Genomic DNA, 27,145 nt, shown 5'->3' on the forward strand with positions numbered 1-27,145 from the left:
ACAAGCCCTTCCCGCAGCCTAAGTCCCCAATTTCCTCCCAGACCCTGCACCCCAACCCAGAGCCTGCTCCCCCCCCAGACTCCACACCCTAATCCTCAGCCCCTTTCCTGTATCCCAATTCCTGTCTATACCCTGCACCCTCACTCTAGCCTTCTGCCCTGAGCCTACTCCTGCACTCAAAATGCGTTGGCCCCAGCCTGGAGCCCCCTTCTGCACCCCAAATGCCTCATGCTCTCAGTCCCAGCCATAGCCCTCATTCCCTCCCAGCCCTGAACCTCCTCCCACACATTTCCATATTGGTGCACATAAAATTCATTCCGCACATGGACAAAAATGATTGGGAACGCCAAGTCCCAAGATGTGTTAGTTTATACAAATACTAACCGGGGCTTCCTCCAACACTGTGTCTTCTCTTGGTCTTTCTGATAGCACACTAAGCCTCTCATTTGGTCTCTAAGAAAAGGATAACAATAAGGAGAGAACAGGAAAAGTAAAAAAGGATAAGGGGATGGTAAAACACAAGAACACACCAAAGAGAACAGGGGCAGGAAAAAATAATTAGAGGAAAAAAAACACAACCATCAAATCAGAAAACATGATGAACTCTTTAGGACTGATCTACGTTTGGGACGCTGCTCAGTTTTGAAATACTCATCTCTCCTGCACTACTTAATATATTTTCATTATAGTAGCACCCAATCAGATAAAAGTCTCACTGTGCTAAGTGCTGTACAATATACAATAAAGAAGCCATTGCCCAACAGAAGCTAAAATCTAAACTGAATACGACTCAGGGAAAAGGGAAGGGAGGAAAGAAAACAGAGCAACACACAGTTACACTGTTGTCACACTCCCATCTCTGTATCTTTTTTCCTCCCCTCCCCACCCCCCCTTTCTGTCTTTGCTTCTTTCTTTTCTCTTCAGCATCTAAGGAAGTGACTTGTAGCTCATGAAAACTTATGCTCTAGTATCCCAATACATGTTAGTCTTTAAAGTGCCATTGTACTCCTTGTTATTTATAGTTACACACTAAGTTGGTTTTATGAACCGAGAGCTGTATTAAGAGTTTTTATTGATTAAAAAAAAAACCCTAAAACATGAATGACTTAGTTGGCAGTTCACTTAGACACTGCAGCTCAGGCAGGTTTGAAGGAAGACTCTGAGGGAGAACAGGGTAGTGGCTTCACAGGTTGCTATGAGGAGTGCAAGCATTCCATGTTTAAGGAATAGCATGGAAGAAAGCATTATGTGCTTGTGGAAGGAAATAAGGTTCAGTAGGCATTAATGCTGGAGCAGTAGCTATGATCAGGCACATGATGCAATATAACAAGTAAGCAGACAGCAGCTAGGCTGTGAAAAGCTTAAATGTAAGGAGGAGAAGCCTATGCTTAATAGGGTGGGGAAAAGGGAAAGGCAGTGGATGGACAAGGGAAAGGGGTGTGTGATAAAACATTATGTCAGAAACTAATACACCATTCAGCTCGATTTTAATTAGTCCAGTTAAAGTGAAGATCTGTTTCCATAAAATTATGTCAGCCAATGATAACTGTAAATTCATGCTTCTCACAGAAACATCTTAAAAATGTTAACAAAGCACACTGTCTAGTACACACCAGTGAGAGCTATCAATATGTGTTACTTTAAGTACTAAGATTTCTGTGTATCTAGTTTTAAAGTAGCATACAAGTGTTATTCTCTACAGATAGTCTAACCTCAATCAACACACACCTATAATATACAAATTCTTCTTTGCTACACCTAACTGTTAATAGTAAATATATCAGTATCCTCTGCTTATGTTTCTATTACAATGAGCAGACAACTTCAATTCTGCCAAAACAACTGAGCCAATCACACAAAGAACAGTATGAACAAAAGACTGCATACTCTCACTTAGTTTCCTAAAAGCAAGCCAGTTGTTTGACTTTAGATTCTGGAATTTTTGTTAAACAAAAATTCCAACCATAAAATTCAATATTTTAATTCTGATAACATTAATATGATTTAAAACTTTATTTCTGATGCAAACATTTCCCTAAAGAGTTTCGTTTGCACTGCATTTCTAAATTAGAAGCAGGAAGTAAATGACTACAAACCACTTTTGTTTCACTATCCATATTAAAAAAAAACAAGTAAACATTTAAAAATTAAATAAGTTTTCAGTATTCTGAGGTGTTATTAGAAACATGGGCATTCACTTTAAAAACTTTAGCTTGACAGCATCCCTTGAAAGTGAAGCATAAGATACAAAGGGAGCAAGTTTAAAATAATTCCTGTTTCTAACAGATGAAGTGCTAAGCAACACCAGTTAGCACCTATTACAGAGCAATAATCCTTTGAGTGCAAGTGCAACCCCTTATACGATTATAGGGACAGAGCCCCTTTAAAACTAAATCTTAAGAGTATGGGGAATGTCAGCTGCCAAATAGAACACATGACTGAAAGATGATCAAGTGACTGGGAACTATAACTTCCCGAGTGATTATTTAAAGCTAATACTGTTGTTCAGTCTGGGGGATACCTGGGAAGATGTTGCTAGACAGCAGGCCTGGATCAACAAAGCTCCCAGAGAGAGAACCAAGGTTCACAAGAAGCCCTATTATGAAAGCACAACAGAACTATGCTAGAACATTTATGGAGGGCTGATGCAAAGATGATTATTAATGCTAAGGAAAGGGCAAAGAAGCAAATACTTTGTTGATTTGTATTAACAAACCAGATTTAAGAAGGTTTGATTCCATTTGAAATATAGTTGTGCAGCATTTAATGTAAGAAGGGAAACTGAGGCACAGCAGATACAGCAACTGTGTGAAACCACCTAAACTGACAAAGTTACCAAGGATCAAATAAGCTGCCATGAAGAAGTCTTTTCCTTTTCACCCATACAGGTGCACCCAGGAGGGCAGGTGTGAGGCATGCTAGCAAAGGATGATGAGTAAGGGAACTTGCACTGCCACTGCCCATACTATATTTTGGCCAATGGTTTGTCAGCCAGATATTTTCCACCAGTACCAAAACTGGCTTAAATACAACACATCCCCAAAAGGAAGAGAAAGACTCTCCGGCTACATCTAGACTGGCATGATTTTCCGCAAATGCTTTTAACGGAAAAGTTTTTCCGTTAAACGCATTTGCGGAAAAGAGCGTCTAGATTGGCACGGATGCTTTTCCGCAAAAGCACTTTTTGCGGAAAAGCGTCCGTACCAATCTAGAAGCGGTTTTACGCAAGAAAGCCCCGATCACCCTTTTCACCATCGGGGCTTTTCTGCGCAAAACAGTACCACGTTGTCTACACTGGCTCTCTTGCGCAAAAGCATTTGCATAAAAGGGCTTTTGCCCGAACGGGAGCAGCATAGTATTTCTGCAAGAACACTGACAATCTTACATGAGATCATCAGTGTTCTTGCGGAAATTCAAGCGGCCAGTGTAGACAGCTGGCAAATTTTTCTGCAAAAGCAGCTGCTTTTGCGGAAAAACTTGCCAGTCTAGATGCAGCCACAGAGTAACTGTATTCTGTAGACAGCTTATTCCTAGTTCACACTTGCATTAGTCACTCACTGAAGTCATTCTGAGCTTCTTTACTGACAAATACATGGATCAAATCTGGCAGAAGTTTAAAGCCTTAACTGTTACATTTTCTGGTGGTGACTATTAATGTCCAAGGAAAAAAATAAATATAAACTATGAAATATAATTTACAGGGTAGCTAAAAAATTCACACACGAGATTTTATTGGATGATACTCGGTGTTCAAATTTAGTCAAAATGGACATATTGCAGTTCTTATTTGCTAAAAAAGTGCCAACATACGGCAACACTCTGAAGGCTGCCGATTGATGGTTAAGCCTATGAACCACTCCACAGGAGACCTATAGTTGGGCAAAGTCCACATTCAAGTGTCTGAAGCCATCTTTTCTGCTGCAGAAAGGAAATAGTCACTGCTAAATGAACTACTGAAACAACCAAAAATGTTAAAACAAGGCCCCTTGAACTAGATACAGGAGTTGAAGACTGGAGTCTTGTGGGAGACTGTACCAAAAAGGAATGCTTTTGGTTGCTGGGAGGCACAGTTACATGAGACTCCTGCTTGGGGTCCTATCTGCCTCTGACTCCACTTCTTCAGAAGTCCCCATCCTAGGCAACCTGCAGCTACAAAAATTATAAAACCAGCTGAGGTGGGAACTTGCTGAGGACTTGGAAACTGCCATACCATACCAGAGCACTGACCATATAGCATAGTAACCTGTCTTCAACAGCTGCCAGTACCTTCACAGGAAGGTGCAAAAACCTCTGCAGTTTGACAATTCCTATATTCCTCACATCTCATCATCTTTCTTTTAACTGTCCCTCTCAAACAGAGGGACAATAAGAAAAGGACAATAGCAGCACATAGCCTGCAGGAGTAATTAGCTGGAAAGTGATCATGCTGACATGCGCGCTGTGTGCTCTTACGGACGGGGACAGAAGTTTAAGTGTTCACAAGGTGGCTCGTTTTATTGAGAGCGGGGACAGAGAAAAGCTGCAGGTACTGAAAACTAGTATACCGAGAACAAGTGCACTAAGGGTTAGCTTGCAATACTATTATTTTTGCACAGTGCGTATGGAGTCATTGCAAAATTAAATCTTGGCATCTCCTGCACCTAGCAAAAAATTATTCTGGACACCAATACAGAATTCTCTCAATCAGCACGGGCTGAGTCAATTGCCATTTCTAATTTGCATGGCACAGCAGTACACACATTTTTGCTGGCATATGCTCAAGATACAGCCACCTCTTCACTTAACTAATATCACGCAATCCACAATATTTATTAAAATGGATTTCAAAGGCAACTGTCAGTTAAACATACATTTTAAGAACATTTAGATGTTATATATAAAGCCGTACACTTAGGGTATGTCTACTTTGCAAAGTTATTTTGAAATAACAGCTGTTATTTCAAAATGAATTTCCTAGCATCTACACAAGCCAACCGCTATTTCAAAATTAAATCGAAATAGAGGAGCACTTATTTCGAATTTGGTAAACCTCATTCTACGAGGAATAATGCCAAATTTGAAATAGCTATTTCGAAATAAGTGTTGTGTAGACACTTATTTCGAAATAGGGGGGCCTCCAGCCTTCCCCAGGTGCCCTGGTGGCCACTCCAGCCTCAACCAAGAACACTTCTCTCCCTCCCCCACTCCCTGGAGCTCTTAAAGGGGCAGACTCTGGCCACAGTGCCTGTGGCAGCTCCAAGCCTGCCAGCCCAGAGCCAGCAGTCACTGCCCCTGACCCAGTGGCCCCAAAACATGAGCCAGCAATCCATTGGCAGCCAGCCCTCCACTGCTCCCCAGGAGCAGTGTGCCAGCTCCCAGGAGCCTTCCAAGGCCTGGAGAAGGTGGGCGCCTTCTTGGTCCAGGGTGGAGATCATAGACCTTATTCAGGTTTGGGGGGGATGCCCCCAACGTCCATGATCTCCGCACTAGACGGAGGAACGAGGCCATCTATGGTAGGATAGCTGCCAGCCTGGCCACCAAAGGCCACATGCGAACTCAGGAGCAGGTTTGCATGACAATCAAGTTGGTTGGGCAAGACCCCCAACCCTGAGCTTCCTCTCCCTCTTCTCCCCCTTGCTTCCCCCTTCCAGCTCCCTCCTCCTAGGTTTCCCCCTTCCCTCTCCCACCTCCTTTCCCCAGTCTCACCAGCGTTTCATTCCCCGCCCCCCCCAGTTTTGTTAAATAAAGAGAGTTTGTATTCATGAAAATGTGTGTATTTTATTTTATTAGGGAGGGGTAAGTGGAAGGATGTGAGGGAAGAATGAGGCACAAGCCGCCCCCAGTGGGGCAGACGAGGGAGGCTTAGTGCTTCTCGGGGTAGAAACTCTCCTGCAGGGCCTCCTGGATACTGACAGCCCCCCGATGGACCTCCCGGATGGCAGTCTGCAGAAAATGCAGCCAGGCTTGCAGCAACGTGTCCAAGAGAAGCACCAGAGTGCACAGGGGCAGCTCTGGCTCCATGTTGCAGAGTGCTGTGGTGTCCTGAGTGAGGGCAACCAGAGAACGCAGAGACAAAACGCTTTGCTGTCCCTCATTGAGGTAGACAAGCAAGCAGGGAAACCTGAGAACTGGCTGTCCGGGGGGCAGAAGGGGGTGTCCCTTTAAGCACAGATCTCAGGCAGCAGCCCCACACAGTCAGTCCTGACCTGGTGCCCTGCTGGAACTGGTTCCAGCCAGCCTTAAATGCGATTCAGAGTCCACTCAGTGTGGACATGCTATTTTGAAATAGCAAAATGCTATTTCGAAATGCATTTTGTGTATAGATGCGTTAATTCAAAATAAGCTATTTCAAAATAACATTTGAAATAAAATATTTTGAAAAAACACTGTAATGTAGACATATCCTTAGATAGTTATAACATGTTTTCAGGTGCCTCTCAAGATAAGTAACATTTTCACTAAGGTTCTGTGACCACTAATGAGGAATACTTCAAATGCACAGAACCCCAGTAAATTATATTTTGAAAAAATAAGAATTCAATTCTGATAATAAGCTTTGCATCTGAGCTGTGGTGGACAATTGCTAAACAGTTCTGATCACGGCACAGAGCATTAGACAGTCAACTGCAGCCTCATGCTGCCTTTTTAAGTACATCAACAACTAACAAGAAATATAAAGCTGCAAAAAGAGGCATTCCCTACTGATAATCACAAAAAGATGAAACTGTTATTCCACTTACATTTTGCTCCTCTGGTTCTAGTTTTGGAATTTTGTGTGACTTGCGCTCTTCTGATCGGGAAGAGTCATGCTTGCTACTTTTTTTCCTTTTCTCCTTTCTCCCTTCATGTTTCATCTTAGCATACTCACTTGCCTGTACTTCATTTAAAAGGTCCCCACACAGAGAAGACTCGAACAATTCCCTGCCATTCTGGATAGTTTTGGTTATTTTTAATTTGATTTCTGGTGAACCAGTCTTCTTTGGAATCACCGTTTGTGGTACTGAAGGAGGTGGTGGCGGTGGTGGTTGTGGAGGGGAAGGTTTTTCCAGAGCATCGTGTGGCCTTATGTTAGAGTTTTCCAATTGATAATACTCGGTGGGACTAAAGTTTCTAACCGCTCCAAAGCCATTGGCTGAACCATTGGGATATTGACTGTATGTCTGGTATTTGGCTTGAGGTTCATACATATTGATTGTTGGTGGATAGCCATTAGTGATCGGTGGAAGATCCTCCGTTGTTGGAGTAGGGTACTGAAAGCCTTGTTGCAGGGCAGTTTCATATGGTGTCTGGCCACCATCTTCAGCGATGTCACTGCTGGTATCAAAGGCATCCTCCTGGCGGATGTTGGCTGAGTCAATGAGCTGAGGTGGTTGCTGAATTGTGTTTCCCATGATCCCTTGCATGAAAGAGAAAGAGAAATCCATTGTTCTGCTCCAGCATCCTTAGCTTTCCCTTTCTCTCATAGGGCCTAAAAGGAAAGGGAAGAAAAATAAGTAATATTAGCCACCCTCTTAGAGTGTCAACATTATCCTACACACAGACTACCCCCCCAACACAAGGAAGCTTTCACCAGCTGTGTAACACCCTGACAGTTCTGTTCTGCATGGGAAAAACCAAGACTAAAGAATGCCAATTATCTGGCAGTTTGTTAAAGTTGTTAATCTACTAAGAATGTATATGGCTCTGCCCAATTTATTTACATTCAAACTGTAATCAAGTTCCAAGCTCACGCACACAGATTATCAGGATGATCAATAATGTATAAATGCCCAGACAGGGTTCCAAAGATCAAAAGCTACTTCGTAAACAACCCTTAGACATCTAGTAACACAATCTATTATATATTTTGAAGAGTTAGTTTATTTGCAGATTTGTTTGTGCAAAATAAAGTCATACTTTGCGGTTACCTATAGGGTGTGTCTAGACTACAGGGTTCTGTCAACAAAAGGCCACTATACCTGCGTCTACACTATAAAAATTATACCTGCATCTACACTACCGCCGAGTTCTGTCGACATAATGTCGACATAACGTCGACAGAACTCGGCAGTTTTGTCAACGGCGGTAAACCACATTCTACGAGGAATAATGCCTTTTGTTGACAGAGTTCTGTCAACAGAAGACGTTATTGCATCTACACTGTCGTTTGTGTCTATACTCTCATGTCGACAAAACTGGATGTAATCTAAATGCGCTTTGTTGACAGTATCTGTCGACAAAAGCCTGTAGTCTAGATGTACCCACTGATTCCAAATTTTGCATAAACAATTCTGCCACTTAAATTAGCTGAATGCACTACTTTTTACACCAGAATATGCTGCATGAAAGGTTTAAACAATTATTTTTGTTTTTCCATCAGAAAGTCATGACTATTACAATTAGAGTTCATAAAAATATTTGCTAACAAGATTAAAACCGAGTCACCTATTCAACTATCATTTTAGTCCAAAGAAAATGTTTGTTACAAAAATCACAAAATAATTTAAATTAGTTATGGGATGAATAATGGAAACCTTATAAATTTCTGATTCAAATGTACTATGTATGGTAATTATTCAATAAAATTAATAATGTTTGAAGTTTAAATCCTACATACCTCTAACTTTTTTACTTCCCTTTTGCAAGTGTATTAATAAAAATATTCTATTACATATATTTAATTTCTTGAACTTTCTTATAAGCGTAATCTACGCAAAATGATTTTGCCCGGTCAACAACAGGCCTTACCTTCTAGTAGCTAAATAATTTAGTCCCTTTATTTATAACCTAGAAGTTTGAAAATGGAAATTTTCTCTCACCACACATTTGTAGAGGAACTAAAATAAGAAATGTCCTTTGTATTTCAGCTTCAAGACACTGTCCACACATTTCTGTACACAGGCTTTTTGACTTAACTGCTTCTCTTCAGCTAGAAGAGGGGAATGACTAATTTTTTCCAAGAGTTACATGTATTTCTCAGTAACGGTCGTGTCTCAAGATATTTGAAACAGAAGAAATTGTCAGCTGTAGGAGTTTTAAACATGGGTCAAACTAATTCAGAGTTACAATAATGGTTCTTAAATATCAGACCAGAGAAAAGCTAACACAAATGATCAAAAACCTGAAACTGTGATGCTTTTTCAACTTTGTTGAAGTGCCTATCCAGAGCTCAAGGTACCCTATACCTACTATAAATTTAACAGGCTAGAAGGATCATAGAAAGACCCCCCCAAATCTACCAACATATATTTCTTTTCCTTCTCCTTAAAAATCTTATTCAAGCTTTCTCTCTTTTTTTCCTCCTCTCTCCAGAAAAGCCTGGGAAAATAGATGAGCTGTGATGCCCTGCAAGATGGCTATGTTTTTTAAAAGCACAGTGGTCCAACTGCAGCAAATAAATGCTATTTATTCCACTCCAGCTGGAAAGAAAACTAAGGAGCTATAGCTAATGAAAGAATTTTTCTATGCCATTAGACTTTGCACAACACATAGTATCAATTGATTCCAGGGATGAAGTGGTTAAACCAAGATAAACATTTTAATAGCAAGATAAAAAACAAGTTACCTTGGTGCCACCCAAAATAGGCCACATTCCTCTCCCACATGCCTCCTGCCCTCCAATCCCTTGAAACACACATTTAAGAGAAGTTCCTACCTGAAGATACAAGTAGGAAATTCAGCATCCATCTCAGACAAATTCAGAAAACAAGCAAACCATCAGCTTCCTTTGGAGTAACTACATCAGTGATGGGCAACATGCAGCCCAGGAGACTTTTTGTTTACTGTTGCCCACGCACAGAGTTGCCAGATTCTGCTGGTTTCTGTCCATGTAGTTTTTCCTTATTAGTATTACTGGAGTGACACGCATATAAAACCAGGGCACATGAAGTAAGGTACATACTGACTGCACACAACATTAACTGAGAGAGCTGTGCGCTCCCTCTGCATCCAATCACAGCACTGATACGGCTCAATAGGCACACTCCGCAAATTCTAGATACAAAAGCACAATTAGCAAAACTACCCTATCCTGGAAGACAATCTTGCAGCCCACTGAGATGAAGGCCGCCACTCATGCAGCTCACTCACTAGACTAGGTTGCCCATTGCTCAACTACATTGACTTGACTGACAATGTCTATCATATGGTAGTAATAACACAATCTTTACCGCCACAGTATCTGAGGTCCTGAACATTTATTTTTACTGGCATATCTCATAAGACCTGACACAGTTTTACAGCCACTTCAAACACAGATGGAAAAAACTTGAATATTACAGGCTCACAAATTGATCTTCTTTTATAGCTAAGAAAATAAGTTTAAATTTAAACCATTTTAAATGCTTAGTCAGAGAGAATGGCTTAATGGGTCAAACCTCATGTTTGAAATACTGGTTTACTACCCAGCAAGGTCATTTTAGTCCTTTCAAGGTAAATAAATGGAGTAGCACAATATGTGCATGTGTGTTGCGGGGATGGAGGTCCCAAATGACCTTTCAGACAAGATTTTTTTCTGGTCTACAATTACGTTAAATACCCCATGACATACATTTCACAGTAAGGATCTGCCCACTTTCTTGCCAGAATTCATTCTCATTGTCCCAAAGCACATATCCAAATATCTTATTCAATATTTTCCATGACAAACTTAAAATAAAAAACTACTCCTTCTCATGAACTAAGGGAGATGTAACAACAAAGCAACTCAAAGAAAAAGTAACTTGTCTGATTACATAGCAAAAATAAAAGTAGTCAGCTCCATGATCAGAGACTATATTGACTTTCCCCATGCTATTTTACTTCCTGGTGATATCAGTCATGTTTAAGTTATCACTGTAATTATACAACTTAGAGGAGCAACTTAATGCCAAAATGCTATGCAGCAAGATTCCCTATTTTAAATTAAGACCTATAACAGTTACACCAGATCTTCCTTGAGACACGTAACCTGCACATCAGTCACAAGACTGAACACTGAACATTTCCCATCCCATGATTAGCAGAAAGAAGGTATATTCATACAACCAATGTAACAGTCTTTCTAAAAGAGATGCTTTAGCTCTGTGCTTCCAAACTTCTCCATGCTGGAACTCAGACCAAGCTCATCTCTGTTAACAAGTCACCCAGGGGCCTGAGATGGAGCTCAGAAACCAAACCCAAAGGGATCCAACTACAACAGTCTTGTCTGGCTCATGTCTGAAGACAATCCTACTCCCTTAGGATCAGGTCGGCTCCCCCTTCCTGCCCATGGAGTTAGCACAGCGACTGCAGCACAATTAGATGGCAGCGGCTGGCAGAATGAGCATGATCGTGACTCTTGCTGCCTGACACCATGCAGCATGCACAGTGCATCAAGACAGCAGTGCTGATGCATGCAGCCACTTATCACCAGGCATCATACATGTTGCACAAGCTTCTGGCACCCTTTTGCAACTGCTCTGGAGGTCACAGTCCACAGTTTACAGACACTGCTGTAGCTCAACACCAAATTACAGGCCTGATGCTGGAATTACTGGGAGAAGTTCTACAGCCTGTGTTATGCAGGTCTATGAGTAGTCCATGAGTCTAGGAAACTGTTCACTATACAAATAGAGCTAACATTCTTGTGGAAAGTTAAGTCAATGGATCCTATACTGGAGTTTGTGAAGATGTTCTAGCAGTGAATGAAGACAGTTGCGAATTTAATCCTGTACACATGTACAATCTTAGTTAATAAGGGATGCAGTTAGAACAGCTGAGACATAACCATTTTGTTCAAAACATGAGTCAATCACCAACTGATAAGGATTAGGAAGAATCTTCCCTTATGGGTACTACACCAAGGAATTTATTTCCCTAGACTTAGCTGGAATCTGTGGTAATACCTGTGCCCCTAACACATCTGAGACACACACCTTATGTTCACACTCACTTTCACAAAAATTATCTTAGGGGGTAGCTTTGAATTAGTGTTCTAGAAAGAATAACTACCTGCCAATAACATGCTCATTAACATTTTTCCTCAATGGACACTGATATATCAACTTCCCCTTGGTGCAGTACAGCTGTAGCAGCAACAAAAGCAGGTGCTGGGTCCTCGCTTCCAAGAGCTAAATGTCATTAAAAGTTAACTAATATGTTAAATACTTTCCTAATATTACTTTTCCATGTAAGCAATTACAAAAATTATCAAATAGATAGCACATGATTAGGAAGAAAAGTTGATCTAGAACACACTGTACTCAAACGTGATGTACATTATGAAAAAAATGAAGGACAGCTACATTAATATATGCTTTGTTAGCAGTAAAAAGAAAAAAGAAAACTGAGTCAGGATGACAGCCTATGCTCACTGAATCCTAGACAGAGATTATTAACTGTGGTAGTGACATTTAAGACCCAGGCCATACAAAGAAATTGCAATGATTTAACTAAATCTATTTCTAAATCATGCAGCCCCTTTGTGTAGACCTTTGAAACTGAGTGGTTGATATCAGAATTAAAATCAGTAAAAATCTTTAGCAACCATGAACCTATTATCCTCCAGAGATGGAACATACCTCCATATATTTTGCCCTAAATATGTAAATACACCAGCTAATAGGTATCTAGGTCCCTAGATTCCCCTTCTGTAACATCATACATGATTTCCGTGGAATTATATTCAAACCAGTTATGTAAGTTTGGGTGACAAAGAAGCTGATTAACTTGTAGCTCAGAATGTCTGTTTGAAGTTCAGCCTCCTCACACAAACTAAATAATTTCTTTGTTTGTAAAGTACCTAGAACAATGGTACCTTCAGCTCTGATTTGTGTCCTTAGGTATTACCACAAAGGAAATTCACAAAAATGTTTACCACATTTTTTATGAGACACCAACTGCTCTTTACAGGATTTAGTGACTCCAGGGAAAAGCATGTAAGCTCTATTCCTCAGTTTCTCCATCTGTAAAGTGGGTACTGCAAGATTTGCAGTAATTCACTGATCTTCAGAAAGTGTCTACAGAGCCTTAGAGCTTGAAGACATAAAGGTGCAAAGTATTCTTTTAAGTGTCTATGCCAAAGAAAAAAAGTTCAGTCACGCAACATTGACTTCATCACAACAGCTAACAAACATGTTTTTCACTGCCAAACAAAGACTAGCCCTGCAGCACGTTAGAGACTAACAAAAAATGTAGATGGCATCATAAGGTTTCGTGGACACAACCCACTTCTTCAGATGAACGGAGTTAAGGGGTCTAGGGTACAAATAGAGAAAGAGAGGGGATGGGGATGGAAAGAAAAGGGAAAAAAATGGGGGAAAATATTGTCAATTAGAGCAGTGTTTCTCAACCAGTGGTAGAATACCTTTAAGGGTACTCGAGAGAAGTGTGGGGGGGGAGGCGGGAGTGGCACGCGGGTATGTCAACACCTGACATTTGGAGAAAACTGAATTTTTATTTTAAGTTTCACAGTGCTTTATTATTTTTTGTACTTTTTACACCCAAATATGTCATCGCCCACCCGGCTATGATTAAGTTGTTTACACAAATGTGTTGCAATGGTAGAAAAAAATTGTGTGTCTGAAAACTATAGTTACTGGGGGTACTTTTTTTTTTTTTTTTTTTTTATAAAGGGGTATTTTATAAAAAAAGGTTGAGAAACACTGAATTAGAGCGTCTATGCTAATAGAGTGAGTTCTAAGTACCCAGTGCTTTGTTTTTTATGTCTTAAGGGTGTGGAATATAGTGGCCCCTCCGGTTCAGGTCTTTGTTCAGACCTTGGTTTCCAGGCATCAAACTTGTAAATGAAACCAACTTTTTTCAGTTACAGATTAACACCCCTCAACCTGCCAAACAAAGCAGCCAGCTACTCATTTTCTTCGCCATACTGAACAATTCCTGTAACAAGCAAGTGCCTAACAGTGCAGGGGAAAAACCAAAATATATATCACTGCTACCAAAACAGTGAAAACATATCTAGCTAATACCACCGGATTTTGATTTACAATCCTTGAAAACTATAACCGTCTTTTAGCGAATATACCCTGCACCTAAGTATACCCCACAGTTTTTACAGTTTGAGTAAAAAAAAAAAAAAAATCTTGTATACCCCGTGCACGAGTATAACCTGCAGGGTATACAATACTTTTTTTTTCCAAACTGTGCTGGGGAGAGGGGGCTTCTACAGGTCAGTGAGGGAAATTAGCCATGCTCCGGACGGGGGAGCACTCACCCCCCTGGGTCCCGTGCGGCTGCACAACCTCCAGGCAAGGAAATGAGAGTGCTCCCCCACCCCTTCCTGAGGCTGCGCAGCCGTCAGCCTCCAACCTCCGGATGGGGGAGTGCTCATCTCCCGGTTCTGCGCAGTCGCAGGAAGGGGCAGGGGGAGCACTCCTGCACAGGAACCAGGAGATGAGCGCTCCTCTGCCCGGAGGCTGTGCAGCAGGGAAAGGGAAAGGGGAGCGCTCACCACTAGGTGAGCAAAAAAAAAGTTTGTATACCCCGCACCCGAGTATACCCTGCAGAGGGGGGGCCGGGTTTGTAAAAACAAATATAACCCGTGGGTTATATTCACTAAAATACGGTAACTCTACCCTTTAAATACGCAATGACCACATTCAAAGGTGTTATATTTAGAAGATTACCTTACATCCCTTAGTTTTCCTTTGGAGAAGCAAAGGACTTTCTCTTCTTCAATTACCTTTTAACAACAGTAGAGGTTTAACTGGTTAACCAGTAAACCTCACTCTGACTGAGTAAGTGGTTAACTGGTGGCCCAGCCAGGCTGGAGCAATCCCCCACCCAACACGGGTGAGGGGCTGCTCCAGATTGGCCGGGCTCACCGTGCCAAGCTGCCGGCAGGGAGAGGACACTCCTGTCTAGCCAAGCCCACCACGCCACCAGTGGGGGTCACTCCAGCCAGTCCAAGCAGCCCATGCCCACGGCCCAGCAGGCTTGACCTAGCCCAAGCAACCCCTGCCCCTGTGGCAACCCAGCCGGGTTGAAGCAGTCCTCTCTCCCTTCACAGCCCAGCCAGGCCCACCGTACTGCAGGCGGGGAGGGGAAGGGCGGTTAACAAGTTAATTTAACATTTAACTGATTAACTTTTTAAATGGGATTTTACATCCCTAAATAAAACCCAAGAATTTTGGGGTCAGAGAGACTAAAATCTCACTGTGACGACACAGTAGCTTATAAATTACACGAGTGGCTACCCACACTATTCTCTAGGCGGTGATCTAAGAGTATACTTGCTGTGGAGCATCTAACAGGAATTTTGAACCTCACTTGGACATTTTGGCCACATTAAAATCCTGCCTAAGGATATCAGTAAAATTAGGCTGTAGCTTCACCTTAACACAACTAGACATAATTCACAACCAGACAACTCATTTGGTTCAGGAGTCACCACATTAAGACAAATAAAAGGTCTTCTCTCCCTCAAAAAGTTATACTAACTTTCAACAGTAGAAAATAGAGAAGAAACAGGCACATAAAACAATGGAGGTTTACATTAGAGACTGCAACGTACCTTTATGAATAAAAAACCCGAGGAAGGCAATTTTTTACCTCTTTCTTACAGGGACGTTTGACATTTATAAATTGAGATTTAAAAGCATCTGTATTCTACATAGTTATTTTAATAGTCTTTTTATTACAAAGAAGAGAAACCAATAAATATTTAATCTATGGGAATTCTACAAGATTATGCCAATCAGATCATGTTCAACTAATTAAACTCAGCCAATGGTACATTTAGATTGCTCAACAGACACTTTGACCATGAGGTCACCAATTCTAATCCAGCCTATACAAGTATCAGCATCTTTTGAAAATTACAAACTGATGGCTGTTCAATGATTCAAATGCAATCATTTAGTGAGTAGCTAGCAGTAGATAGATTACCACCCTCAGCAAAATGCAACAACAGCATGAACAATGAATACTCAAGCCTCGCACGTGTCAAGTCAGAGTGGCTAAATATGGGCAAGAGGAACCTTGTAATGCTACTTTGTTTATTGTACCAACTCCATGTTTACACAGGATTCAGACTCTGTCTACCCTACATAGCTCTTAGGGTATGTCTACATTTGCACCCTCTTTCGACAGAGGGATGCAAATGAACAGGACTCGACAAATCAAGCAATCTACTCGTCCATGGCGAGTAGATTTTAGTCTGGTGTGGCCATGCAGCGCGGCTGGCAAGCACTGCAAATGAAGACATTCAAAATTGCAGATGAAGCCGGCATTTACATATCATGCTTCATTTGCATAATCGCATCATGGCGCTATTTCGAAATACAAAATGCGGTTTAAATGCAGTTATTTCAGGAAAACACCCTTCTTCAAAATAACTGTTACTTATTCCTCATAAAATGAGGTGTATTATTTCGAGGGAAGGGTGTTCTCCAAAAATAGCCACATCTATACCGAGTTTTGTATAACACGATTATACAAATGAATCACGGGATATGTAAATCCCAGCTTATTTTGCAATTTTGAATGTCTTCATTTGCATCTATTGAAAGAGGGTGCAAGCATAGATGCACCCTTAGCAAAATAGCTGTGGACAGTTTAGCTGCTGTTTGTTGGCTCTTTTGCCAACAAATTGCTTCCACTCCCAATGAGCAGTGTTCCTGCCAAAACCACATTATTTACGCTAGCACTTGAGGGAGATGGCACCTCTGAAAGACAAGAGTTTTGTCTAAAAGGGGTGTCACCGTGTTGTCCGTAACTTTAACAAGAAGCAGTTCTGTCACACCTTAGATGAACAATCATCATCATGAGCTTCATGGGTAAAACCCACTTCATCAGATGAGTACTTCAACTGCTAATGTAGATATCAACTCAGCCTCCAGAGCAACCAACAGAGCAGATTTCACAATCATTATATTTCCACGAAAAAGTATTGTTTAAATACAGCATAACAGGATGTGGACTGTTGCTGGTTGGGTTTTTTTTTTGGATACATTAACCTACCATTACATCTACTGATTTAAAGTTACTGACAGAAGTCTTTAACTTTTAAATAATATTTTTTGTGGGGTCATCTACATTAGATAGACCTTGATTTTATTATGCTGTCTGGTTATTTGGGACAGTTTGTTCATCTGGTATAGTACCTTCCAGTACAAAGGGCAGGAGCAGAGACTTTTGCTTAACAGAAAGACTACACATAATGGTCTTCTATGCCCAACAACTCTTCTCCTCCCACGTAGTTAATACATCAGAAGCTCCCTCCTCCAGAATCTTTGAATTCATCATCACTATAGTTAATACCCACACACTTTCCTGTCCGCTCTCCTTTGCAAAACTTTAATGGGTGCTTTCAAAATGACTATCATAATATAAAATAGCCTCTGGATTACAATCTGTTGAAAGAATAGCTCCGGAGAATAACGTGATAGCATTTTCAATTTATGGTATCTCAAAACTTAACTCTAAAATAGGATTACTCTTGAAAGATGATCTTCCACCCCAATGCAACAGCAACCCTCTGGTTCCAACAGAAATGGCACTGATGAGCTAAAAAGGGGGATGGACATACCTGACTCAAGTAGGAGAATAATTTCTAAAAGAGCTGGAAGTGAGGACGTTCAGCAGTCTGAGCGATGCTTAGAAGTATTTATTTTGTGCAAGGACAGATCTCTTGCATCTCTAACTGATGCTGTTGTATTAACTTTCAGAGTCCACCTCCTGCAAGTACAGGACTCAATATCCAGATAGAAGATGTAATAAATAGACTGTACTTTACTACACTGGATCTCAGCCAAAGTATCAAGAAGAATTTATATAAATTATTTAAGGCTTAATAGGAAAGACTTTTTGGTGCTACTGACAAACAGTTTGAACAAAGAACGTGACATCTGCAAAACTAACAGTAATAGTTTTTGAACGCCTACAGGAAGGGGAAAAATTGTTCTCCAGAATTATGTACCACTTTCCACATCTGTCTTCCTTACAGTACCTTTTTGGGGCCTAAGGCAACGTAAACAAAATGTGTCAGTGACACTGAAACTAGAGACAAAATTTTCAATCTACAATAATGTCCAAACAGAAACAGTATTTAAACAAATTAAGTAAATTTTCATCCTTAGGAAAATGAAAACTATGTACTAATAAAACAGTATAATCTAAAATGGATTAGGAGTAGATCTCATGAGAAATGTCATTCCAATTTAATGGCAAATACGCTTAACTTCCTATCCTAAATTCTTATATGGTATTGCTGTGACTGCAAGAAGTGGCTGCAATTTTAACCATAGGTGAAATGAGTCTTATGCAAATAAGCTTGAGTGCTTTGCAATTTTTTGGGAAGGAAACTTGCACTATTACATTTATCTAAGGAATTTTTAGGACCCACATCATGAGTCTCAGATGACAACATACCTGTTTGGTGCTTAGTTACTAGTGACATGCGATACAATAAGCAACATAATTATTGCATCTCTTAAGATCTCCACAGAGATGTCACTAGACTCAGGGGTAGAAGCTGCTGATCCCACTTACTGTTTTGATAATTACTGAAAACCTTTTGCAAAAAGGAGAGCCTTGCTGCCTTCTTTGAGACTGTCAGGCTTGGGCTATACAATTTACTAATATCCCATGTAGCCTCACTAAAATCATGGATATTGGTTAGACTCAAAAGAACGTTCATCTGGGAACAGACCAGGCTAGTAATAGTATCATATCAACATTTTAACATGCTCTGAAATATCTTGAGATAGCACAGCATTATTTATCACAGAAATGTATGAAGACGCCAATCAATGCAACTAAGTACCAACACAAAGTAAAATTCTATTCTTACTTTCACTACACCAAAAATTTTCTATTGAAAGTAGCTTTAAGGAGGAAAAAAGCCACATTCCCCTGCAACCCATATAACTCCAGCATCCTGCTGAGATAAGACAGCCAAAAATGAAACTGTTTAGAAACTGGACTATAAAGGGAAATGAATATTAAATACATAGTTAACTAATTAAAGGTAAATCTGATTTTTAAATGTCATTTTTAGTATATTAGTGACAGTAACACATTTTCTTATTAACAAAATTTTAATCTGAGTGTATAAACGTAATCCATAGCATTTACAATTATATATGGATTTCTCACAATAGTAAGATATACAAAAATAGATGATAGTATAACCACAGTCATGTTGGGAAATCTGCATTACAACTTGATTGCCTTCTCTAGACTGAAGCACAGAATAGAGAAACATGCCAACGGAATATTTAGAAAATATATACATTATAGACACACACACACACAAATATTCACAGCCTTCCAAAAATAACTTAGGAAGACTGCAGTTATCAGGCAGCCAGGAAAGGCTCCACAACATATGGAGAAGGTACGAACTCATTTCTTAGACAAGATCTCCGACCAATATTGCCTCTCCTCCCGCCCCCACTACCACATATTTACCATATCACAGGAGCACAAGATAACACTCCCAAAATCTGAGCAGAAAGAGCCAGTCAACATGATATGCTGAACTCGACAGCACCAATCAACATGATAGCATTCCATAGCTACAGGAATTATGAGAAAGCTGGGTTTACCTATCCATACACAAACTGCAGAAGCCAATACAACATTTGCAACAAAACAGTTACTTCAAATATTTGTTTAAATACAAATTCAGAAGAATGACACAGACCCACCCGTTCAATGCATTTCCACAACAATTACCAGCCAGAGGAGCTCCTGACTGAGCATGAAGCAGAAGCCCATTAATGTGTACCTGACATTAATGACAGTGCCTGAGTTGAGAATGCTGCCACTTTTGTTGTAGCGTTAGCAGCGATTTAAAATTAATTTCCATGATACATTTGATTGTTATTTTACTGTCCATTGCTGCAACATGCTCTAGGACAATCTAAAATGGTATACAAGCTACAGTCTGTGGAGGTTTACACGTTGTTGATGGAGGGCATTCTGCAGAAATGTAAAGGATCTACTTTAAAGAGTGATACAGGCTCATCAGTAAATAAAGAGGGCAACTAACTGGAATCAAATTTTGACATTAACTATAAACATCAGTTCAGCGAACAGTGTCACTGCTTGGCAAGGCTGAGCTGGACTTTGTAATTTTAGCAAGTGCCTGGAAAACCAAAGTTCTGTAATATATCCTCAAAATAATGGTGGTACATTAGTTAGGCAGGTCCCATTAACATGAGCAGGAGCTGCAGAACTAACCCACAGAGATTCAAGGCTCTGTGTGTTTTCTAACCACTGAGAAAGTTGTCAAAATTATACACAAAGATTTTATTCATTTACTTTTATCTGTCTGCATATTTGTTTCTAAAAAACCAGCCATACTGGGTCAGACCAAAGGTCCATCTAGTCCAGTATTCTGTCTTCCCACAATGGCCAATATCAGATATCCCAGAGGGAATGAATAGAACAGGGAATCATTAAGTGATCCATTCCAGTCTCTTATTCCAAAACATTCGTAAAACACAAAGAAATCTGGGTTCTCCTTACATATGATGATATTTTATGTATGTAGTCCTGGTCATATTAAAAAGTTTAACCCGTTAAGCTGCCAATATCAATTCTTATTTGTTATGTGTCTTATAAACAAAGAGACTGTGTTGCTATAGCAGGCTATTTTGCATTTGTTGCAATGCAGAGAGGCATCCAAACAACAGTCTAATTATGTGACTACTGTCTTAAATGTAAAACTACTTAGATACTATGAATAGGAAATTGATGCAATAATCCTTGAATCTCAAACAAAAAAAAAATCTGACCATAAAACAAATACTGTCTTTATATTACAGGTGCTTTTTATCGTTATGAAGAAACTCAGGTGTGCCATGCCAATATGATTGTAAAACAATTCAACAGTAACTGGCAAACGTTTAATAATTTATGTAAATAATCGTTAATGTTTACACAAAGTTTGCTAGGATGTCCAGAACAGGAAAACAAAGCTGCGTGTTTTAAATATGAATTTGGAATCCAGTAACAAAAATTTATTATGGTGTCTGTATTTGAAACGCAAATAACCAAATTTAGCATTGTCTTATGGAGTTGAGGTGAAGATAGGAACCAACTGAAAAAAAGAAAACAACAACAACTCTATAGTCTACAATTTTCATTATAGGAAAAAATACTGAGTTTTCACAGGAGTGTCAATATTATAAGCATGTACTCAGTTTTAACAAAAAACATTCAGTTAATTTCAATCAATGGTCAATACCATTTGAAGAATAAACCTGGTATCCATAGTAAAAGATTTTAAAATAATATAAATCAAGTCATTTTGGTTCACAGTAAACAAAACCATCCACGCAGAACAAAGATACACACTTTGTAAGTGAAATGATAAAAAGCTTCAATCCTACACTGGGATATACTAACAGACCTCTGTCACTGTGAGCACTTGAAACTATGCACAAATGCAAGATTCTGTGATAGCAAGATACTGATCTAGGATAGGGCCTGAGGGCACGTCTAGACTACATCCCTCTGTCGAAAGAGGGATGTAAATGAGCCCAATCAAAAGTGCAAATGAAGCGTGGATTTAAATAGCCAATGCTTCATTTGCATATTCACATGTTTTTAAAAAGGGTATTTCAAAAGAGAAACCACAGTCTAGTCTTTCGAAACAGCGATCGGAAGCAAATATGCAAATGAAGCATGGGGTATTTAAATCCATGCTTCATTTGCACTTTCAATCGGGCTCATTTACATCCCTCTTTCGACAGAAGGACGTAGTCTAGACATAGCCTTAGTGACTTGTTTCCTTTTCATCCTTTTAAAATATCTAGTGAGTTTGATTACCCTCCCCATGCACCTTTTCAAGGGCTATTGAGTTTTGTTTTGCCACAGGAAAAGATGTTTCCCACTGCTTCAAGAGACACCTCTAGAATAACAGTACTGAAAATCCCAAGTACTCAAAATTCACAAGTGAGGCCCCACAAATCAAGATAGCGATGTTGGATCACGTTTTCAAGCTTTTCTCTAAACCACAAGAGTAAAAATCTTGGACTTGACCTTTTTTTTGGAAGAAGGATTTTTTAATGGATGTAAAATCCTGGTTAACCAGTTAACCACTTAACTGGGATCCCATGGGTGGGGAAACCACCAGGGCTGGGATCAGCCCCCTGTCCACAGCATGACATTAACCCATTACATTGTTACAGCCCTCATTTTTACATGATTGCGTAAATCCAGGACCTAGGGCTTTAAAAAAATATCATAAAATCAATGCATATCAAGTATATAGAATCCTGTTTTGAACTTTAAAAGCATGCACTGCAGCAGAGTTCAAAAGTAAGGAGTGCAAAACTACTCCATACTATAAAAATAAAAAGGTGCTTTTCATTAATATGCACAATCCCTTTTCTCGGTCCATATTTTCAGTTGGCATCTGTTCTCCTTTGGAGCCAATATCACCTTCAGAAATGGTTCAAAGGATACCCAAATTAAAATTGTTGAAACATTTATTACACATCCATAGTACAAGCCACTTTAAGATGTAAGCAATAACTAGGAATCAATATCATTTGCTACGTCATTGTTTGATCCAACATGCAAGGTCTGAGAGTTTTAGTCCACTGAAATTATCCAACCTTAACATCTAACAATAATACAATTCTAACAATTTAAGATCCTAAACCTTTGTATCAATCACATGAATTGACAAAAACACCAGTAAAGAGATTAATGTAACATTAATTTCACAGCTAGCTACAGAATGAGAAGTAATATTCTGTAATTTGTTAATTTAGAAGATATACATAAAGCTATATAAAATGGCTAACTGTTACTAATGTGCAGTACCTGGATCCTTGTAAACACCTCTTGCTGTCTAAAATAAATTGGCAGGTATGGCATTCAAACTACAATTTTTTAAAGGGATAAAAATAGGATTACTTAAATTGAGATTTATGTGATAAAGCTGCTAATGACAGCACAGTGACCTAAAAACTCTGTTCTTATTGAAAAAATATTTGTTGCTTTAATAAGATTACAAATACAAAACATGCCTGCTTCACACTCACATCTGGATAACCTGAGTTATCTGCTATTCATAAAAGCAAGTAGCTACATTTTAAGTGGATAAAAAAGGGAGGCCTGCTTATTTGTCTAAGAAAATGCTATTTTCAAACATTTTTCAGAAACAACAACAAAAAATCCTGCCTATATGCTATACTTAAAATGCAGGCAATGGACACAGTATCAAATATCTTTCAATGCATTCACCAATGCCTCCTGCCAATAGCATTAGATCAAACAACATAGTCAATGTAATTTCCTTGTTTACTTCAAGAAATTGCAAAAGATATTTCAGTCACATCTGTAGTTTAAAAGATAAAATGCAACTTTCCATGTATTTCTGTTTTTTAATTCTTCTAGAATATTAGAGAAATGCCAGGCAGTGTAATCTCGCTGCAGATTTGAGTTGAAAAGGGTTAATTTCTGCACCGCAGTCCCCCAGCATGTCCTGTTTGCAACGGGGAGGAGGAGGAGGGAAGGAAAATGTCGCTTTCCCCACTTTGCTGGCTAGGGAAGATTTCTGAGAGATAAGCAGAGAGTAAGGAAGGGAGTATAAAGCCAGGATGGGGAGATTTCACCACCAGGAAGGGGATCCAAAGCAGGATTTTGGAGGGGGAATTTATTTACACTGCAGTGTGCAGCAGCAAATATGGCTGCCTCTGCCCCTTTAAATCCGAGCGGACCTCCTCTATCTCTATCACCACCAAAACATCAAATTACAACCATGTCTCTCTTTATTGCCCCTACTTCTCACATACACAAAACAACAGCCTCCCTCTCCAACAAGAAGAGAGTATCGCTGCAGTAACCCGCTTCCAGTCCTAACACATGGAATATCTACATATTCTATAAAGAAACAATAGATTCCCTCTCACCATTTCCCATACCGCCCCCAACACCAGCTCCTTCCCCCTTGCAAATATGTCTCTGAAGGTTCATTCCTCATCCCCATTTCCCGTAAGCCAAGCGAACCACCACGCAACAGCCACAATCCCAAACCCCACACTTCTCACACACGTCCCAGTGCGATGCCCAGATCCCCCCCAACCCATTACTCACCGTTAAGAAATACCACCCTGGGCCATCTTCCTGTGAGATGCCCATTACCTTTCACTAATCCCCTAGCTCCCCCTTAACCTCTACCCCCCACTCCCACGCCTAGCCCCCACCCTCTCATCCCCCATCCCATACCCCCTCCTCCTTCTCCTCTCCCTCTGGCATCCCTCCCCGCACTCCACACCCCCTCCTCCTCACCATCCCATACCCCCTCTATCTCCCCCCTCCTCTTCACCATCCCATACCCCCTCCTCCTCACCATCCCATACCCCCTCTAGTTCCCCCTCCTCTTCACCATCCCATATCCCCTCTAGCTCCCCCCTCCTCTTCACCATCCCATACCCCCTCTAGCTCCCCCTCCTCTTCACCATCCCATACCCCCTCTAACTCCCCCCTCCTCCTCACCATCCCATACCCCCTCTAGCTCCCCCCTCCTCCTCACCATCCCATACCCCCTCCTCCTCACCATCCCATACCCCCTCCTCCTCACCATCCCATACCCCCTCCTCCTCACCATCCCATACCCCCTCTATCTCCCCCCTCCTCTTCACCATCCCATACCCCCTCCTCCTCACCATCCCATACCCCCTCTAGTTCCCCCTCCTCTTCACCATCCCATATCCCCTCTAGCTCCCCCCTCCTCTTCACCATCCCATACCCCCTCTAGCTCCCCCTCCTCTTCACCATCCCATACCCCCTCTAGCTCCCCCCTCCTCTTCACCATCCCATACCCCCTCTAGCTCCCCCCTCCTCCTCACCATCCCATACCCCCTCTAGCTCCCCCCTCCTCCTCACCATCCCATACCCCCTCCTCCTCACCATCCCATACCCCCTCTAGCTCCCTCCTCCTCTTCACCATCCCATACCCCCTCTAGCTCCCCCCTCCTCTTCACCATCCCATACCCCCTCCTCCTCCCCATCCCATACCCCCTCTAGCTCCCCCCTCCTCTTCACCATCCCATACCCCCTCCTCCTCCCCATCCCATACCCCCTCTAGCTCCCCCCTCCTCCTCCCCATCCCATACCCCCTCTAGCTCCCCCCTCCTCTTCACCATCCCATACCCCCTCTAGTTCCCCCTCCTCTTCACCATCCCATACCCCCTCTAGCTCCCCCCTCCTCTTCACCATCCCATACCCCCTCCTCTTCACCATCCCATACCCCCTCTAGCTCCCCCCTCCTCTTCACCATCCCATACCCCCTCTAGCTCCCCCCTCCCCATCCCATACCCCCTCTAGCTCCCCCCTCCTCTTCACCATCCCATACCCCCTCCTCCTCCCCATCCCATACCCCCTCTAGCTCCCCCCTCCTCTTCACCATCCCATACCCCCTCCTCCTCCCCATCCCATACCCCCTCTAGCTCCCCCCTCCTCCTCCCCATCCCATACCCCCTCTAGCTCCCCCCTCCTCTTCACCATCCCATACCCCCTCTAGCTCCCCCCTCCTCTTCACCATCCCATACCCCCTCTAGCTCCCCCCTCCTCTTCACCATCCCATACCCCCTCTAGCTCCCCCCTCCCCATCCCATACCCCCTCTAGCTCCCCCCTCCTCTTCACCATCCCATACCCCCTCTAGCTCCCCCCTCCCCATCCCATACCCCCTCTAGCTCCCCCCTCCTCTTCACCATCCCATACCCCCTCCTCCTCCCCATCCCATACCCCCTCTAGCTCCCCCCTCCTCTTCACCATCCCATACCCCCTCTAGCTCCCCCCTCCTCCTCCCCATCCCATACCCCCTCTAGCTCCCCCCTCCTCCTCCCCATCCCATACCCCCTCTAGCTCCCCCCTCCTCCTCCCCATCCCATACCCCCTCTAGCGCCCCCCTCCTCCTCCCCATCCCATACCCCCTCTAGCGCCCCCCTCCTCCTCCCCATCCCATACCCCCTCTAGCGCCCCCCTCCTCCTCCCCATCCCATACCCCCTCTAGCTCCCCCCTCCTCCTCCCCATCCCATACCCCCTCTAGCGCCCCCCTCCTCCTCCCCATCCCATACCCCCTCTAGCTCCCCCCTCCTCTTCACCATCCCATACCCCCTCCTCCTCCCCATCCCATACCCCCTCTAGCTCCCCCCTCCTCTTCACCATCCCATACCCCCTCTAGCTCCCCCCTCCTCTTCACCATCCCATACCCCCTCTAGCTCCCCCCCCTCCCCATCCCATACCCCCCCGCCCCCCCCGCTCACCGTCAGTCTGTTCCATTCTAACTCCCCCCGCCGCCTCCGACCGACCCGAGCAGACACAAAGGGCGGGAGGCGGGAGGGGGGGCCGGACCCCCCCGCAGCAGGCCGCGCTGGATCCCCGGCCTCGAGTTCCGCGCCCGCGGGCCCCAGCGCCACAGGCTCCGCCCCGCGAGCCGCGCCGGGCGGGGGGAGGCGCGGGCAGGCCGGGAGAGGCGCGCGGCGGTTGGTGGGGGGGCAGCGCGCTGGCGGCGGGGGAGGGGGGCGCTGGGTCTCGCTGTGTCCCGGGCTCGGGCCGGCCCCGCTCGCGCTCGCGCTCCCGCCCCCTCCGCCCCACGCACACAAAGCTCCGCGGGCCGCCGCGGCCGCCGCCGAGAGAGGCGCGCGCCCATTGGCTGCCGGCGCTGCGCCAGGCGCGGGGCATGCTGGGGGCTGTAGTCCTGAGCCCGCCCGGCCCCGGGCCATGCACCCGCGGCTTGCGGAGCGAGGTTGGCACGCCCGTGGCTATGGACGGCAGTGGCATTCGCAGGGGCTTGGCCCATGCACAGCCTGCGAGGGGCTGCACACAGAGCAGATGCACCAGGCAAGGTCTGACAACCCACAGGCACGGAGCGGTGGGGGCATGGTACCTCTGTGCATCAGCATGGGTCTACAGAGAGCGTTTCCATGCCACAGTGATGCACAGCAGAGAAATGCCTCAGATATAAAGAGGGGTTTAATTTAAATACACACGGTCCCATGACATACAAATACTGAGATGTGCTGATACATTTAATCCAATTGGAATTAAATGTGTTGCTTGTGGAAGGAACTCAAATATAATTCATAGTCTAGGAATATGAGGTGCTGTGAAACTGGCTTTCAGTGCAGTACTAAGAGCTAATCAGATAGGTGTCGAGGGAGATGTGTTGGGCATATTGTTAATACAAAAAGATTTAAATGCAATACGTCAGGCCTGATACTAGACAAGTACAATGGAGAGAG

At 42.7% G+C, this 27,145-nt stretch overlaps 1 protein-coding gene across 7 annotated transcripts in view; it reads right to left on the reverse strand.

The window, feature by feature from the left end:
* Positions 1-26,504, reverse strand: part of NSD3 (nuclear receptor binding SET domain protein 3) — a 73,462-nt gene extending 46,958 nt beyond the window's left edge. For 3 of the 7 annotated variants that reach the window (XM_075910727.1, XM_075910726.1, XM_075910724.1), the window contains exons 1-3: positions 26,168-26,504; positions 6,720-7,447; positions 385-453 (exon numbers count right to left, since the gene is read on the reverse strand). In XM_075910727.1, the coding sequence (XP_075766842.1) occupies positions 385-453; positions 6,720-7,403 (753 nt within the window). In that variant the 5' untranslated portion in view covers positions 7,404-7,447; positions 26,168-26,504. Of the gene's footprint in view, positions 1-384; positions 454-6,719; positions 7,448-9,613; positions 13,495-22,716; positions 22,776-26,167 lie in introns of those variants that run through there. The other 4 variants (XM_075910728.1, XM_075910729.1, XM_075910725.1 and 1 more) reach the window with 3 other exon arrangements.
* Positions 26,505-27,145: the final 641 nt, after the last annotated feature.

The sequence above is a fragment of the Pelodiscus sinensis genome, chromosome 28 (assembly GCF_049634645.1).
Source record: "Pelodiscus sinensis isolate JC-2024 chromosome 28, ASM4963464v1, whole genome shotgun sequence".
Taxonomy (NCBI): Eukaryota; Metazoa; Chordata; order Testudines; family Trionychidae; genus Pelodiscus; species Pelodiscus sinensis.